The following is a 16,812-nucleotide window of genomic DNA, read 5'->3' as shown; positions in this document are numbered from 1 at the left end:
GGGCTACCCTCTCTCTATGGGTCAATTTCTCTCTCACATAGTTAGGGCATCTTTCTCTCTACACTGGCACCCCTCCCGAGGCACCACTCTCTGGGTTGTCTCCTCTTGCACCTGCACTCTTTCTTTCTCTGAGCCCATATCACCCCCTCTTCCACTGCCTGCCCCACTCTCACCCTCCCTTACTCACCCCCTCCCCTTCTCCCCCCTTTCCTCTTTCTGTCTCTGCTACCCAAGTTCTCCCTCCCTCTGCTTCTTTACATGTGTCTCTCTCTGTGGTTCACCCTCTCTTTGCATCGCTGCCCACCTCCTTTGGGTTGCCCTCTCACTCTTTCTCTCTGGGTCAACCTCTCTTGGGTTCTCTGGGTTCAGGTCCTCAGGTTGGCCTTTATCTGTATTTACCTCTTGTTCACCTCCTCCCCCCCTTCTGTAGCACATAGTCTCTCTCCTTTCGTGTTACCACCTCTCTCTCCCTTGGTTCCCCATCCCCTTTTTGGCTTGCCTTCTCTTTTCCCTCATCCTCCATGCCCCCACTCCCATTTGGCTGACCTCTCTTGCCCTCGTTTAATCTCTCTTCCTCTTCCTCTCTGTGGGTTTCCCTCTCTCCATAAGTTGCCATACCTCGCATTTGGGTCATCCTCTCTCTCTTGAGAGGGTCGACCTCTCTGGTGCACTCTTTGTGTGTCGCGGATGTTGTCTTGGATGCCCTGTTTCTCTCTCTGGGTCTCATTCTAGGTCCACTTGCCCCTCTCTTTCTCTCTGGGTTGATCTCTGCCTGTCTGTCTTTCTTGGTTGCCCCATCCACCCCCTGAACACCACCGCCTGTGTTGTGCGCACTCTCCCTCCCTTTGGTTCACTCCCCCCCTCAATTCCTCTTCCTCTTTCTCATTGCCAGTCGTCCCCTATCCCTCTCTCTCAGTCACACAAGTTCTCTCTTCCTTGTGAGTTGCTCTCTTTTTCTGGGTTGAGTTGCCCCTCTTTCTGGGCCCCGCACACTCATTCTCTCTTTTAATTTCCCCCATGGTATGGTGGTTACTTGCTCTGGGAAACGGTTTATTTTCCCCTCTCACTCCAGATCGATCTCTCTCTCTGGGCTACGCCCGCTCTCTTGCTGGACCATACCTGCCATCTCTCTCTCTCTGGGTCAAGCTCTCACTTGCTTGGTCATGGGTGGGCCCCCCCTCCAGCTCACATGCTCTCCCTCCCTCTCTCTGGCTCTTACTCTCTCTAGGTCACACTACCGCTCCCTGAGTTACACACACACCCTGACTCATGCTCTTTCTCTATGGGCCATTCTTTGTCAGTCAAACACACTCTCTCTCTCTCTGGGTCATGCCCCTTCCCTCCCCATCATGCTGTCTTCCCCACCATGCTCTCTGTGGGTGATGCTTTTGGTCCCATTCTCTTGTCTCGGTCACTTCCTCTCTGGGTCATGTTCTATGTCTGCCTGGGTCACACCCCCCCTCTTTCTTGCTCTCGTCCACGCTCTCTCTCACTGGGTCTCTCTCTGTCTCATACTTTGTGTCTGCCTCTGGGTCACATGTGCTTTATATTTTTTTTTGTGTTGTGCTCAATCCAGTTCACGCTCGCTCTCTGGGCCGTGCTTATGTTCTCTCTGGATCATGCTTGCTTTCTGTCTGTCTTGATCATACTCATTTCTCTGTGTCATGCTCTCTCTTGGACCCATGCACTCTCTCTCTTTGGGTCACATGCACTTGCTGACTCTTTGGATCACATGCTCTTTCTTTCTCCCTCTATGTGTCTTTTTCTCTGGCATGTGCATGCTGTTTTTGGGTTGCATGTGGTCTCTGGGCCAGTCACATGCTCTTTTGCAGTTTCTTTGTCATGCACACTTTTTCAGAGGATGTGCTCTCTGTGTCATAAGTATACTCTGCATTGGGCTCATGCTTTGTCTTGGTCAGATGCTTGCTCACCCTCTGATTTCAGAACTCTCTCCCTCTTTGTAGCACTCTCACTCTGGGTCCCTCTTTTACCTGTTTTGTTTCCAGTAAGTTCTTTAGCAATATATCCTATTGAATAATAACCTTGTGGATATTTTTCACCAGTCTTCCAGTAATACAGTGTTCCTGTGACTTTCATTAGTTTAAGGGTTTTTTTCTCTTTCTCTTGTAGATATTCTGTTATGTAATTTATTCTTAGAGATGTGAATCATGCCCGTACATTTGTTTAAAGTGCCCTGGCAGTTGTAAAAATCCAGGTGTCTTCATGTCATATGTCTCTTCATGTCCATTATCTTTTGGTGAGCAAACTCCATTTATTATAAAATGCATTCTTGCATAATAGCTAGAATTGTTAAGGGATGTTAGGAACAGCTGCCTCCTCCAGAAGTTCCAGTCCAGGACTTCGTCCTCCCCAGCCACTAGACCAGTGGCTAGTCCAGCTTGAAGTTAGCTAGCAAATACATCCCCCCACCCCATGCACACAGTTTGGGGAAGCCTGGCACCAGTCACATGGGCTGTGATCCACTCCAGCCACTGACACAGAGCCTCTTACTCGCCTCACTCATACCAGTCCTTCCCAGCAGCTGGTTGTTGAGACACTGTATTAGGGAGGGGTTTGAACATACTGAAGCCTGAAAACCAAGACACCATTGCAAGTTCGACAAAAACCAATATTTATTACCAAGAGGTGGCCAACAAAACGAACAAATCCAAAAGGGAGGAAGGAGGAGAGAAATAAGCCCCCAGCGGGACCTCCCCAGTTACCCAGTTGTTGCCCATAAAGTTATCTTACCGACCTAGCATGCCTATAATTACCCACAGCAGAAGCTGCATCCTTGGAGAGTCAGTAAGTTCACAAACTGGCAGGCGTCCCTGCCAAAAGGCAACATTGTCCTTGGTGTGAAGTTAGCTTTTCTTCAAGAAAGCACTATGCTTTTTATACAATTAATTGAGTGGCCACAACCTCCCAGGTGTGGTCAGCACCGCCCAGCCAGAGGCCCTCAGTCCCACCTCCCGGTTATGTCAGTGCATCTTTTCTGCGCACCCGTGGCTTTCCCTGCGCCTGCGTACTGTACTCAGGGGGGTCTTTTCCAAATGAGTCTGGGGGAATCCTTCATCATCCTCCTCCTCAGTCTCTCCTTCAAGCGACCTTGGAGGACAACTAGCCAATCACAGAATACCAATTAAAACAGTTTATACAAGAAGCTCTTTTCAAGGACAACTTTCCCGTTTATCAGTGCTTGTTTTCCCATAACTTGGCAGGGAAAGAGCAAAGCTTTCACAGGTGGCAGGGCCAAACACAGATCAAAAGTATCAGCATAAATTCACCCTGGTACATTCCACCGCGTGGTCTGTGGTTGGTCCATGACACAGGTGAGTGACTCATCTCCAAAAATGTGTAACAGCAAAAGTACAGACAATACTATCTTGGTAATCATGTCCATTCCCAGGAGGGAGATCCAAGTTCCAGAGATCAGCTACTCGGAGTCAACAGTTCTTAGGATAATCATTCCCCGGTTGGCAGACCTAGTTTCTCAAGTTGGGACAGACGAACAGGTGTGTCCACTCGTATGGGCCCGGACAATGCACTGAAACTCAGGGTTTCCTGCAAAATGTAGCTTTAGACTATTAGACAATTTTATACTTCAGATTCATCGTTTATAGCGTGAAGTGGTTGACTGCCAGTCACAGATTTATGGGCCTGTTAGGAGCCATCACAGGCAATGTATATTTGGAGTTTGATGCAACACCAGACCACATCCTGGTCTAACCAATTGCTCCCACAGAAAGTTTACACTCTCTGTAAAGATTCCAGGTCTCATCGGGGCAAGCCGTCCTGCCACAGTTTACCCCTGACTGCAGTCAATCCCCTCCACCTCATGGAGTGATAGTGCAGGTATCTCTTGCCTCCATGCTATAAAAGAAACCATTTCTGCACTTAACTAGAATGTTACCAGTTCATCACAAGAAAATTGCAGGCATGATGTGAGCCAGAGCCCATAGGGAGGTCCACAAACATCAGTCCTTCATTTGCAGTCTTGCCAACCAACTTTTCAATGTAAGACTTTTCTTCTGTGAGGCCCAGCACCTCACCCATGGTTATTTCACGATCACATATATTCTTGTGTAGACTCGTAAGCCAAAAGGTTTCTGTCATTTGTTGATTCCAAATAATTCTTGCCACCTGCTGTAACACTACTGGAACAAAACACATACAAATATGAGCACTGGAAAACAATCAATGTCTGATTTAGAATTCCTGAACCACACCATTCTGCCTGATCTTCACAAACATCACTGGTGTGACTTGAACAGCACAGAAACAGATCGCTCTACACAGCGATGACCATTAGGCTTCAGGATGTTACAAGTTCTATAGTTTTCCATTGTCTTCTTTCCCCCCTTAGTGACACGTCTGCCTCATCCCAGGAGGCAAAACCAAGCACAATTGCAGACACTCTGCACACGGCAATCACATATTACCTTCACATCCTAAAGCCAGGGCTCAGCTCTAGCCTTTACTTTTAACACTGTTGCCAGAACAACTTGACAGCACACTGTTCAGGAATAGTATTCCAATCCTGATTGTTGCTTACCAGCAATACAAAACAAAGCACAACCAACCTATTTTGTCATTCAAGATCCGTGGCCTGCACTGAATAGGCTAATGCAGGAGTAGTCATGGCTGTAACTGCTGTATCTTCCCAGCCCCTGGCCAGGCTCACTGAGAACCACAAATAATAAACAAGGATCACCTGAAAGGCATTGTTCATTGCACAAATCACATCATCAGGTGTGGACAAAAAGACACACAACAGACAGGTACACAATAACTGAATCATTACACCAGTTAGTAAGAGTTAGTAGACACAAATGAACCATATTTAGGATATGTTTTCTTCCATGTGATAGTCGAGCTGGTCTTGTGCTGCGCAGCATTCACTGATCTCTGTCCAGAATTCTTGCCACTCATAAGGTTTCATCAAACATGCTGGAAGCCAGCAGGGTCCTGTGGGAGACAAAACACAAACAACCCCCCCCCTTCCCATACTAACAACTTAATATCTACTTGAGGTGTCTGTTTGTGATCTCAGCTCACACGTGCCCACCTCGTGAACTAAATGGCCACCGTGTGAATCGAAAATTACCACCGCGTGAACCTAAATTAACAGGCCTTCCAAACTTTCAGGAACCTAAACCCACAATGACTTTGAGGCTGGCAGCTGCTGTCTCACTGCCCCCACCAGGGCCATAAAACCCCATATCCACTAGCACCCTCAGGGCACAGAGTATCACTGGTTCCACGCAGGTTAATTCAGAAGTCACAGCATAACATACCGAAGAGTCACAGCAACTAATTTTTCACAACCATCATGAAAACAAAGCTCCTTGACTGCATCCCAAGCAGTGCTTCAGCTAATTCTCTAATTGTCTTCTCCGTACAAAGCTGGCTTCTAAAAATCCAACCTTTCTGGAAGGCACAATTGGGGCTGCTCTGCACCCTCAGAGGAGAAACCATAGAATCATAGAATCATAGAATAGATTGGGTTGGAAAAGACCTCCAAGATCATCAAGTCCAACCTCTGATCCAACTCCAATTACTATATCATGGCACTAAGGGCCACATCCAATCTCTTTTTAAAAACCTCCAGGGATGGTGAAGTAGGTGTTAAGTACCTCAGCCTTCTCCTCATCTCTATTAACTATGTTTCCCTCCAAGTCCCTCAAAGAATGGAGGTTTTCTTTGCCCCTCCTTTTGTTATTAATGTATTTATAGAAGGACTTTTTGTTATCCCTAACAGAAGTGGCTAATTTAACTTCAAATTGCGCTTTTGTATCCCTGATTTTCTTTCTGCATGATCTAGCTGTCTTCCTGAATTCTTCGTAAGTAGCCAGCCCTTTCTTCCACAGTTGGTAAACTCTCTTTTTATCCCTGATTTCCTTCAGAATCTCCCAGTTTAACCAAGCTGGTTGTCTTCCCCGCCAGCTTGCCTTTTGGCACACCGGTACGGCCTGTTCCTGTGCACTCAAAACTTCCTGCTTGAAGCACATCCATCCCTCCTGGACCCCTTGTTTTCAAGGGTTGTTTCCCAGGGTATGCTCTGGACTAGACTTCTGAATAGGTCAAAATCTGCCCTCCGGAAGTCCAGCGTAGAGGTTTTATTGTTGTTTCTCCTTGAATCTCTGAGTATTGAAAATTCTATTATTTCATGGTCACTATTTCCCAGGCGGCCTCCAACCACTACATCTCCCGTCAGCCCCTCTCTGTTTGTAAACAGCAGGTCTAGCGGGGCCTTACCCCTGGTAGGTTCATTTACCAGTTGATGAAGGAAATTGTCCTCTATACACTCCAGGAATTTCCTAGACTGCCTCTTCTCTGCAGTATTGAGCTCCCAGCAGATATCCGGCAGATTAAAGTCACCCACAAGGACAAGGGTTGACGATTTCGAGACATCCGCCAGCTGCTTGTAGAATATTTCATCCCCTTCGTCATCCTGGTTGGGCGGTCTGTAACAGACACCTATGATGATGTCGGCCTTGTTGGTCTTCCCCCTGATTCTGGTCCACAGGCACTCAACCTTATCGTTGCTGATCTCAAGTTCAACAGAGTCAAGAGACTCTCTAACATATAAAGCCACCCCTCCACCTCTCCTACCCTGCCTGTTCTTTCTGAAGAGCTTGTAGCCATCCATGGCAACACTCCAGTCATGCGAGTCATCCCACCACGTTTCTGTGATGGCGACTACATCATAGCCTTCCTGCTGCACAATGGCTTCCAGCTCCTCTTGTTTGTTGCCTATACTGCGTGCATTAGTGTACATGCACTTCAGGTGGGCTGTTGATTTAATTCTTAACTCAGGCTTTCCATCATTAGGCTGATCACTGTAGAGCCCGGTTTCAACCCCTTCCCCCTTCAAACCTAGTTTAAAGCCCTCCTGATCAGCTTCGCTAACTTATGGGCTACAGTCCTCTTTTTTGTCCTAGAAAGATGAATCCCATCTGATTTTAAGAAACTAGGTACCATGGAGTTTGCCCCATGGTCAAAGAAACCAAAATTTTGACGGTGGCACCAATCCTTTAGCCATCTGTTGAGGAGTTGGGCTTTTTTACTCCACTCTTTATTTAACTCCTCATCCATCCCAGATAGTACAGGAACTGAGGCAAATATCACCTGTGCTCCTGTCCCCTGAACTGACCGACCCAAACCAGCTCCTGGGGGCTGTTGGATTCCACAAATTAGATGCTATTAGCCATGCCAACTTGACAAACATAACCACAAACCCCCTAAACAGGGCTTTCAACACAATCAGATCCCAAACATAGGCACAAATTAATCAATCAATTCAAAGTTCCAACCCTTTTTCCCTCCTCGTCAAATTTAATATTATTCTTAACCTTCTTCTCTAAATCTGACTATAACATGTGTGCGAAGGCATCCAATTGCCCATGTGCACCCAGCACCTGGTGTTTGCTGACCAAAAACACACACTATATAAACACTTTTTCCCTTATTAAAGTTACCAAAACCGAAAGTTATCTCCCTGCTACCTCAGCTGCCGCGGCTGCGGCTCTCCCTCTGCCCGGGGAAGGAGAAAGGAAAAGCAGCTAGGAGCTGTTTTTACTCTTTTTTTCTTGACTCCCTACAGCTGCAGCCGCCCAGCACCCCCGCCTCCGGAGAGAGGAGGGGGAGGAAAAACGGCCGGGAAAAGCGACCAGACAGAAGATGCCTTTTTTTTTTTCTCTGCCCGCTGCAATCTGCCACCGGGCTCCCGCCGGCCCCCCCTGCAACCCCAGCGGCAGCGGCCCATCCAGGTGTAGCCTGGCACAAGTGGAAGCCCCTGTTCCTCCCGACAAATCGAAATAGAATTAAACTCAACAAGAACACAGCCTAGTGGACCCGGGGGGGCTGCCCCTCCCCCGAGTCCCAGACCTCTCGACAAGACACCATCCAGCGCAGCCCCGCAGGAGAATTTCTCCTGACAGGTCCCGGATTTCTGAGTTCTAAGCCCGGCGCGTCCCCAGGGAAATGCTCCCTTAGGGGTCCCGGCCCCAATTCAGACCGGCACGTCCCCAGGGAACCTCCACCTCCCTGGGTCCCGGCTTCAAACACAGACCCGCGCGTCCCCAGAGAACTTCCACCTCCCTGGGCCCCGGCTCCAAACACAGACCGGCGCGTTCCCAGAGAACTTCCACCTCCCTGGGTCCCGGTTTTTCGGCAAGCCCCCATCCGGTGCGGTTCTGCAGGAAATCCTTTCCTGACAGATCCCGGACTTCTCAACAAGTATCCCAGAGCCCAGTGCAGCTCCACAGGTGAAAAAAACCGCTACCCCCGGTGGCCCCAGGGGCAACAGCCTTTGCACTAAACTTGACTCCTATACGATCCTATATCAAAACTCCTGTATCTGCCTGGGACACTTTGATGACAGGGATAACACCACAACCTCTATCTCGGAGTTTAAACACCATGTCCTCTGCCCGTGCCTCCCTGACACGCTCACAAACACTAACACTTGACTCAGAAAGAGTCTTGTCGGACAGCAACCAGCCAACCCTGCCTCTCTGAGCAGTGATCGGTCCCTTCTGATGTCTCTTCCCAGCATATATGCTGAGCATAATATCCCACGGCATGGAATATTCCTTTGGCCTGTTCAAGCCAGCACTCCTGGCTGTGCTACCTCCCAGCTTTCCTGCGCACCAGCTCTCTAGAGAGCATGAAATACCATAGGACTATCAGTGTCATTCTCACACTGAATCCAAAACACAGAACTGTAACTGCTATCACAAAGTAGTTTAATTCTATCCCAGCCAAAACCAAGTCTATTACAACAACACCATAGAGAGAAGACGAAGATCAGCAGAAGCACAGGGAGTCAACTATATTCTGTAGCCTGCCACCCTAGCCCAATTTCCTACAAAAAAACAGTAGTTCACTCCACAGACTATGCATCCCACCTGCGAATCCTACTTTGTCCGTGGCAACGGTGTGTTTCGTGTTCAGGATGACATACTCGTCGCCAAAAATGTATTAGGAAGGGGTTCGAACATATTGAAGCCTGAAAACCAAGACACCATTGCAAGTTCGACAAAAACCAATATTTATTACCAAGAGGTGGCCAACAAAACGAACAAACCCAAAAGGGAGGAAGGAGGAGAGAAATAAGCCCCCAGTGGGACCTGCAGGGAAAGAGCAAAGCTTTCACAGGTGGCAGGGCCAAACACAGACCAAAAGTATCAGCATAAATTCACCCTGGTACAGACACACACTGTTCCCACTCCAGTGACTGGAGGTTAAAGACCCCTACTTGCACCAGTATATGACACCACGGGCCAGGGCCACCTACATCCCCAGTCTGACTCCAGTAACTGGCACCAGATTCCACTCACACCGATCTCACTAGTAGCTGGTACTTAGTCCTTGCAGCACACATATACACAGGATAGAGTGAGATTACACAGAGTGATAGTTAAGAAATATTTATGAAGATATTAGAAGACAGGACAGACTGTGGTGATCAGATGCAGGGCTGTCAGACAAGTGTACTGACTGGCCTTGTTTTACATGTGTCTGATCCCTTTTATACCCCTTTCTGCCTACCACCCTTTTTGTTCCTCCCTGCTCCCCCTTCCCCCTGTATGTTATGTCATGAGTTCCATAGTTCTATGGATTCCTGCACCCCTCCCAGTCCAGTATCCAGGATCCCCTCTGGTTTGCAATCTTATCAGTTGCAAAGTCCAGGTTCATCTTCCTGGAAGTGGAGCCTGTGGTTTCTTTGTAGTTCATCAATTAGTGTGACTGGTCAGGTTTATTTCCTTGTTATTGTCTCCATGTTTGTTCTGTCAGGTCTGTTTCTGTATATTTTCATTTCTGGTTTCCCCCTTTTTCCGTTGGTTTCTCATTTGACAAGGTCCTTGATCATATAACCTTGCTGGAATAAACATTCTCACACTCTTAGTGTGATTGAACAGGTTTGGTTCTCATCACTGACTCCCTTATTTTTTGGTCAGGTTTATGTCCCTGAATGTTCTTGTTTATGGCTTCTTCCTTTTCTTATTATCCTTTTTTTCTGTTGAAGAAGGCCCTTGACCAGATACCTTTAAAGGAACAACTCCACACAACTCTCAGCATACCGGTAGCTATAATACCAGGTTATCTATTAATTGTGTTACTCACATGAAAGCAGCAATCTGATGTATGCAAGATCCTTCATGTCTAGCTTCAGGATCATTCATTCCCCTTAAACCCCTCACACAACTTGCTCTTTTGCACCTTTGGTTCCTATATCAGGGCCACACCTTGATTAATCCTTAAACCTTACTTATTATGAGACATCTGGTAGGCTATATATCAACATTTCCTCTTGTAATCGCAACATCCGACAGTTTTGGCACTTTTGGTTCCTTTTCTTTTGGGGAGAGTGAGTATCTTCAGGCTGCCTCTCCAGTGCACTGAGGTAATTACAGTCTAAGACTTGAACATACAATGTGTTGTGGCCTAGTTTTGGTCCTCAGGAGTTGCCAAATGAGATGGTTGAAGTATATGGGGAATCATCTGAACACTGATGTACTTTGTCTTCCATTTGGTTATGGTGTGTCCACAGACTCACCATGTTGCTATTTGATGAATGTTTGCAGGACAAAATTTCTTACTTTTACACTTCCTCTAACTTTCTCAACACTTGTAGTTTCCGACTAAATGTACAACGTATTTTTATCTCACTTTTTTTCGCACCTTTATCATATTTTTTTCATGCTTTTTACATGTCCCTAACGCTGCATTAAAAAACTGACCCCTCCATCTCGCACTCATCCACCTCACCTTCCTCCACAAATCAGGATCAAACAACCCCCTAGATATTGTATCAAACTGCAACAAAATCCCATTCCACCCATACTTTTCCATAAACACTTTCACAGAATATGCCAAGTTCAAAGGGACCCACAAGGATCATCAAGTCCAACTCCTGGCCCTGCACAGGACCATCCCCAAGAGTCATACCATGTGCCTGAGAGTATTGTCCAAACGCTTCTTGAACTTTGTCAGGCTTGGTGCTGTGGCCACTTCTCTGGGGAGCCTGTATTTTGCATTACTCAGTCCATCATGCATGCTTTATAAAAACCATTTGCATTATCTTTGTTTACTGCTGATACATCTATGGTAATAATATTCAGGTGCAGAACGTAATTTGAAAACACACATAATATTTTGTTTCAACATTTAAGACTTGGATCTTTTTCAGATACACCAATGTGGGTTTCTAAGAGTCTATATTTTGTCCCTGTGTAATAGGGAGAGTTCGTAGCATACTGAAGCTGAAACCATGACACCATGAAAATCTCAACAAAACTATTTATTATCAAGAGGTGGCCAACAAAATGAACAAACCCAAAAGAGAGGATGGAGGCGAGAAATAAGCCCCCAGCATGACCTCCCCAGTTACCCAGTTGTTGCATATAAAGTTATCTTACTGTCCCAGAATGCCTATAATTACCCATAGCAGGAGCTGCATTCCCAGAGAGAGTAGGCTCACAAATTGGCAGGCGTCCCCATCAAAAGGCAACATTGTCCTTGGTGTGAAGCTAGCTTCCCTCAAGGAAGACCTATCTGCTTTTTATACAATTGAGTGACCTCAACCTAGGCAGGTGTGGCCAGCACTGCCCAGACAGAGGCCCTCAGTCCCACCCCCCGTTATGCAAGTAATAGCTCTTCTGTGCATGCGTGACTTTCCCCGCGCCTGCGCACTGCACCCAGGGGAGTCTTTTCCAAATGAGTCTAGGGGTTTACTTCATACCCATAGTCTTCAGTCTCTCCTTCAAGCAACCTTGGAGGACGATCAGCCAATCATAAAACAGCAATTAAATATAGTTTATACAAGAACTCTCTTCAAGGATGAAGTTCCCATTTTATCAGTGCTTGTTTTCCCATAACTTGGCAGGGAAAGAACAAAACTTTTACAGGTGGCTGGGCCAAACACAGACCAAAAGTATCAGCATAATTAACCCCTGATACACCCTGTGATTAGCATAGGTGTTTTGGGGGGAGGTATTTCCATGTAGAATGATTACTAATCTCTGTGTGCTTGTGATGACTGGCTGTGATACTTTTTTTTCTCGTCCTCTTTTTGTTCACTTATTTCTGAAGTTAGAAACCATTCTATTCTAGGACCTTGTTTGTTAAATTTGTTGAGAAATGGAAAACATTTTTCTACCTCTTTCATAACCAGAGCTCTTATTCTTCCATTAGTGTTCTTGAATATTTCACCCTTGTATTAGTTTTGTCATTTTACGTACAATTTGCATGCAGTCAGTGTAGCCCTTTTACCTGGGAACGGCACTTCCAGAATAATTACTTGTCACACATATAGCATCACATCACTTACGTTGGACATTTCTCTTTTTCTTTCAGGTGTCTCCATGCTTAACACAAAACAAGTCTTATCTAGGAAATTTGTTTCCTATTGTATTCTGTCTTTATGACTTGGAATGTATTTGGAACCAAATTCACTGCTGTTCATTATTTCTTTTCTTTCACTTCTTGTAATATTTTTCTATAATATGATTTCCCATAGCCCTATAAATATGTATGGCTCTTGGTATTGCCATGTCCACTTCTTGTAGTAAACTGACTTGGTTTCTAGTTCTATGGAACTCATTCCTGCCTGGAGACAGGTTTCATATAAGGAAAATGAGATCCTCCTTGCATTAAGTGCAGGGGAAGGCAATGGGCAGTTTGTTTGGTTTTATATTTTGTGGTTTTGTTTTAAGAACCTTAGTTAACATTTTATAGTCTCCTGGTTTCTTTAGTAATGATTCTGGATGTGTTGCATGGAAAAACACAGAGGACTTCACCCTTGATTTCCTCCCAAAGTAATTTGGAAATGCTCTAGCCAAGCAGCTCTTTTTTCATCCAAGACTTTTCTTATACCATGAAACACAGGCATGCTAAAAATCTGGTCTTTGTTTTCTGGCATCAGTCATTTAACAAGAATCTAGAATTGTCAGAAAACAAAACTTTGAGCCCACAGCAGGTGTCTATACCTGCAGACTTCAAACTGTTTCAACAGGGAGATGCACACAGTTTGTTCTATTTGGAATAAGTCTTACACTGAAGGAGGACATAGGAATTTTACTGCTGAGTTCAACAGGAAAAGAATGTGGATCCCATTTCGTTTCTTCTGTGAACTGATGACTTACCTGTATTTTGCTCACCCAGGTGAACATGCCTACAAATGTTTTTCCTGTACATTTTCCACCATGACAATCAGCCAGCTAAAAGAGCATTCCTTGAGAGTGCATGGGAAAGCATTGACATTACCAAGACCCCGTGTTGTCAGCCTCTCAGCCTCACTTGGCTACTGCACCTCCAAGAAACACACTTCTGCTGAAGAGGTGGAGGACTCTAATGGTAAGAGGTGCCTCAGAGCAAGAATTTAATTGTCTAAAATACTACTTAATATTATTAATGTTATTATTAAAAAAAATTAGAGTGACAATTAGAAAAATCCAAAGTTGCATGAAAAGCAAGAATAAAGGTGGTGTTCTAGTACTTGACCTACAGTTGAATCTCACCAGTTTATTCTTTACCAACTTATACTGCCAGTATTCCTTTGGAATAAGTCAAGCTGACCTTACTTTTCAGCAAAGATTTACAACATAGGAGATTTCAATGGCAGAGCTCCCATTAAAATTCAGTGAGAAAGAGAGCATCTAATTCCATTTGCATTTCTAAAAAACACTCCTTTATCTTGTTAGCAGAGAAATTTAGTGAAGCCACTAAAGATTAAGTGTGAAAAGTAGAGGGAATAGCTAGACAACTTCCTATTTTATGCTTTTTATGGAAATGGGTGCATACACAGATCCTGATGTTTGAAATACAGACAGATGACTTATTTTTAAGTTTTGCCTTGTATTTAGGCTATGGAGTTTTATTGCTTGTGCTACAAATAAGAATCCTGAGTTCAGTTCTGGACCACTCATGACAAGAAAGGCATTGAGGGGCTGGAGCGTGTCCAGAGCAGGGAACGGAGCTGGGGAAGGGTCTGGAGCAGCAGGAGCGGCTGAGGGAGGTGGGGAAGTTCAACCTGGAGAAAAGGAGGCTCAGGGGAGACCTTCTGGCTCTGCAACTCCCTGACAGGAGGGGGGAGCCAGGTGGGGGTCGGGTTCTGGCTCCCAGGGAACAAGGGACAGGAGGAGAGGAAATGGCCTCAAGTTGCTCCAAGGGAGGTTTAGATTGGATATTAGGAAAAATTTCTTCACTGAAAGGATTGTCAAGTATTGGAGGAGGCTGGTGTGGAATCACCGTCCCTGGAAGTGTTCAAAAGGCATGTGGATATGGCATTTGGGGATACATTCCCATTTTTCCCCAACAAGTTTTAAATACTCATTGAGGTTTTGTGCACTTATTCCATGTTTGCTCTGAACTCAGAAGTTAAACATCTCCTTGATGAGTTTCTTTTGTCATATAGATGCTGATTGGTCTGATTCTGTAATTGATATTCTAGTATGGATTTACCAGGAAAGTGTGATGTTTTCAATTTTATCTGCCTTGCTCCCCGTGGTCATTGAAATATTTCTTTATTAGCATTTTGCAGATATAATATGTTTTCGGTGAACTCAAACCATTGAGTCTATTGGTTTTCTTAAGTAATATTTTTCCTTACATCCCCAGCTCTGATTTTGCAAGCATTTAAATACATATATTAGATTTGCCTAGTTGGGGGGAGTTGTGAGACACTGGATTATTATATTGGCTCAGAACAACTCAGGTGTGTGTGTGTGTGGGAGGGATAGGTGGAATTTCACAGAGGTGAGGTAATGCTCTATCCCACATGCCAGCCCCTGCAGCCTTGACAGGTGGCCCCAGAGCAGCTGTCAGTCAAAGGTAGCCTGGGAGCACGCCCACATCACACCCCCTGGAACCCCTAACCCAGCTGGCACAGTGGGAGCACCACCCCTCACCCTGCCCTGGAGCCCCAGAGTGGCCAGTGGGCCATAAGTCCCACCTGGGAGGGGTGACCACAGCAATAAAAACAGGAACATGTACTGTCCATCTTTGCTTGAGACCTACCATCTGACCATGTGGAAGCTGGGCTTTCACAGGACTCCAGTGGTGGTGTTACAACCTGCCCCAGAAAAGGGAGGGTAACCCAGGTTCTTAATAATAAATCCCTTGGGGTGGATTAGAGTGAAATGACACTGAATAATCCATGTTTGAAACCATATACATATCTTCTTTGTGGACGGTGCCTTTCATATAGTGGGCAGAAAAAGAGAAGAGTAAAGAAAAGGAAAAGATAGCACAAATATTTTCCCAATGCAATGCAATTCCCCCCCCAAAAAAAACCTTATAGTAAAATATTGAGCATATGGGACATAACAGGATCTCAATAGCTACAATCAGATTTCCTAACATTAACAAAGTTACAAACATCAGGATTTAATACTGACACAAATCTAATTTTAAAAGCTTCTCCCACGCCAATTTGTTTTTCAATAAAAAGACAAAATAAACTTGGTAAAAATTAAACTAGCAATACATAAAATGACTTGTCTTACACAATCTTACCAGTGAGTTGCTCATGATAAAAACACAAATAAGTCAACAATTATTAATAAGTTTATAATACAAGCAATTTTGGGAGTAGAGGAGACACAAACAATGTTTGTAGTAAACTTTCACATATTGCAAAACTACTGAGACAAAAATACATACAGATATGCATATTACGAAGTTATTAAGATAAAAACACAAACACATGCAAACAATCAGCGCTGCAAAGAACAGTACAACTCTCCAGTCCTGTTGTTACTTCATTTTCTCATGGGATACTTGTAAACTGATAATAGAAGCAGTTGTGGGGGCAGTTATTTTTCCTGCCTATTGCGGCAATTGAAAACTTCATCGGTCTCACGCAGTTTGATCTCATCTGCTGGCAGGTTCCTGCAAAAAGAGGAAATCTGGCCCACTATGGACCCATTATTAAAAAGAAGGAACTATCTATTTATCCATCTCCTTTTCTTATCTGGGATGATGCCACTAGGGCAGCAATAATGGAGAAGTCTGAAATATGTTTTCTCCAAAAAACAAATAAACTCAGAGCATGCTGGAGCTCCTTTTTACTCCTCAGCATCTTTATTTGCTCTAGGGTGGCCAAGGTGTCAGGGGGAATACACACTGCTACTTTCTCTGTGGGAATTTGAAGTCTCAGACTTTCCAAATGGGTGATAGTATTTGTCTGAGTCTGGTCCCCTGTGGTGACATCAGCAATGTGGGCAATCAGTTCAGCTTTGTTATGTACAGCAGCTGTTTGTGAGCCAGTGTCAGCATCGAGGTAACTCACTGGCAGCTGCCACAGCCCATTAGGTTCATGGACAGGCCATACAGGAGAACTGTATGGTGAGTGTATGGGGACAACTACCCCTTGCTCCTGCAATCCTGCAATTTCTGGGGTAATGTTTTCACATGTTCCTAAAGGGAGTGGGTGAGGGTTTACATTTGTTGTTTTGCAAGGAGGCAGACTTGGAGCAGTTTGCAACAGATGGACAGAGGGGGATGGGAGACCAAACACCCATTTCCTCCCTCTGGCATCTGTCCAGGCCCGTCCCTTTAATAGATCCAACCCCAAGATGTTAGCTGGTAATGGCCCCACAATCATGACAGCTTCTGTGGCTGTCTCATCTTCAGGTAATCAGCATTTCACCCGAGCAGTGTACTGGGGTCGGGATTTGCCAAAAGCGTCAGCTACCCATATCTTTTTTTTGTCTGGCTTAATGCCACAATGAGCAGCAACTTTAGTTTGGAGTGCTGAGACCTGTGCACCAGTATCTACCACAAAGGTAGCTAAGGATTTAAGAG

General features: G+C 45.2%; 1 protein-coding gene and 1 long non-coding RNA gene across 3 annotated transcripts in view; one reads left to right on the top strand and one right to left on the bottom strand.

The window, feature by feature from the left end:
- LOC113960324 (zinc finger protein 462-like) overlaps positions 1-16,812 on the top strand; it is an 86,039-nt gene that overhangs the window by 19,898 nt on the left and 49,329 nt on the right. For both annotated transcript variants that reach the window (XM_027669845.1, XM_027669844.1), the window contains exon 6: positions 13,171-13,362. In XM_027669845.1, coding sequence (XP_027525646.1) covers positions 13,171-13,362 — 192 coding nt within the window. The remainder of the gene's footprint in view (positions 1-13,170; positions 13,363-16,812) is intronic.
- Positions 210-15,978, bottom strand: LOC113960326. Its single transcript, XR_003532015.1, has 3 exons — positions 15,855-15,978; positions 5,442-5,449; positions 210-220 (listed from the first exon to the last, which is right to left on the bottom strand). It is a non-coding gene; the product is annotated as an uncharacterized LOC113960326 (long non-coding RNA).

The sequence above is a fragment of the Corapipo altera genome, unplaced genomic scaffold (genome assembly GCF_003945725.1).
Source record: "Corapipo altera isolate COAL_440 unplaced genomic scaffold, ASM394572v1 59576, whole genome shotgun sequence".
Lineage (NCBI taxonomy): Eukaryota > Metazoa > Chordata > Aves > Passeriformes > Pipridae > Corapipo > Corapipo altera.
Note: the sequence above shows the minus strand (reverse complement) of the source record. Positions and strands in the feature narration are given on the sequence as shown.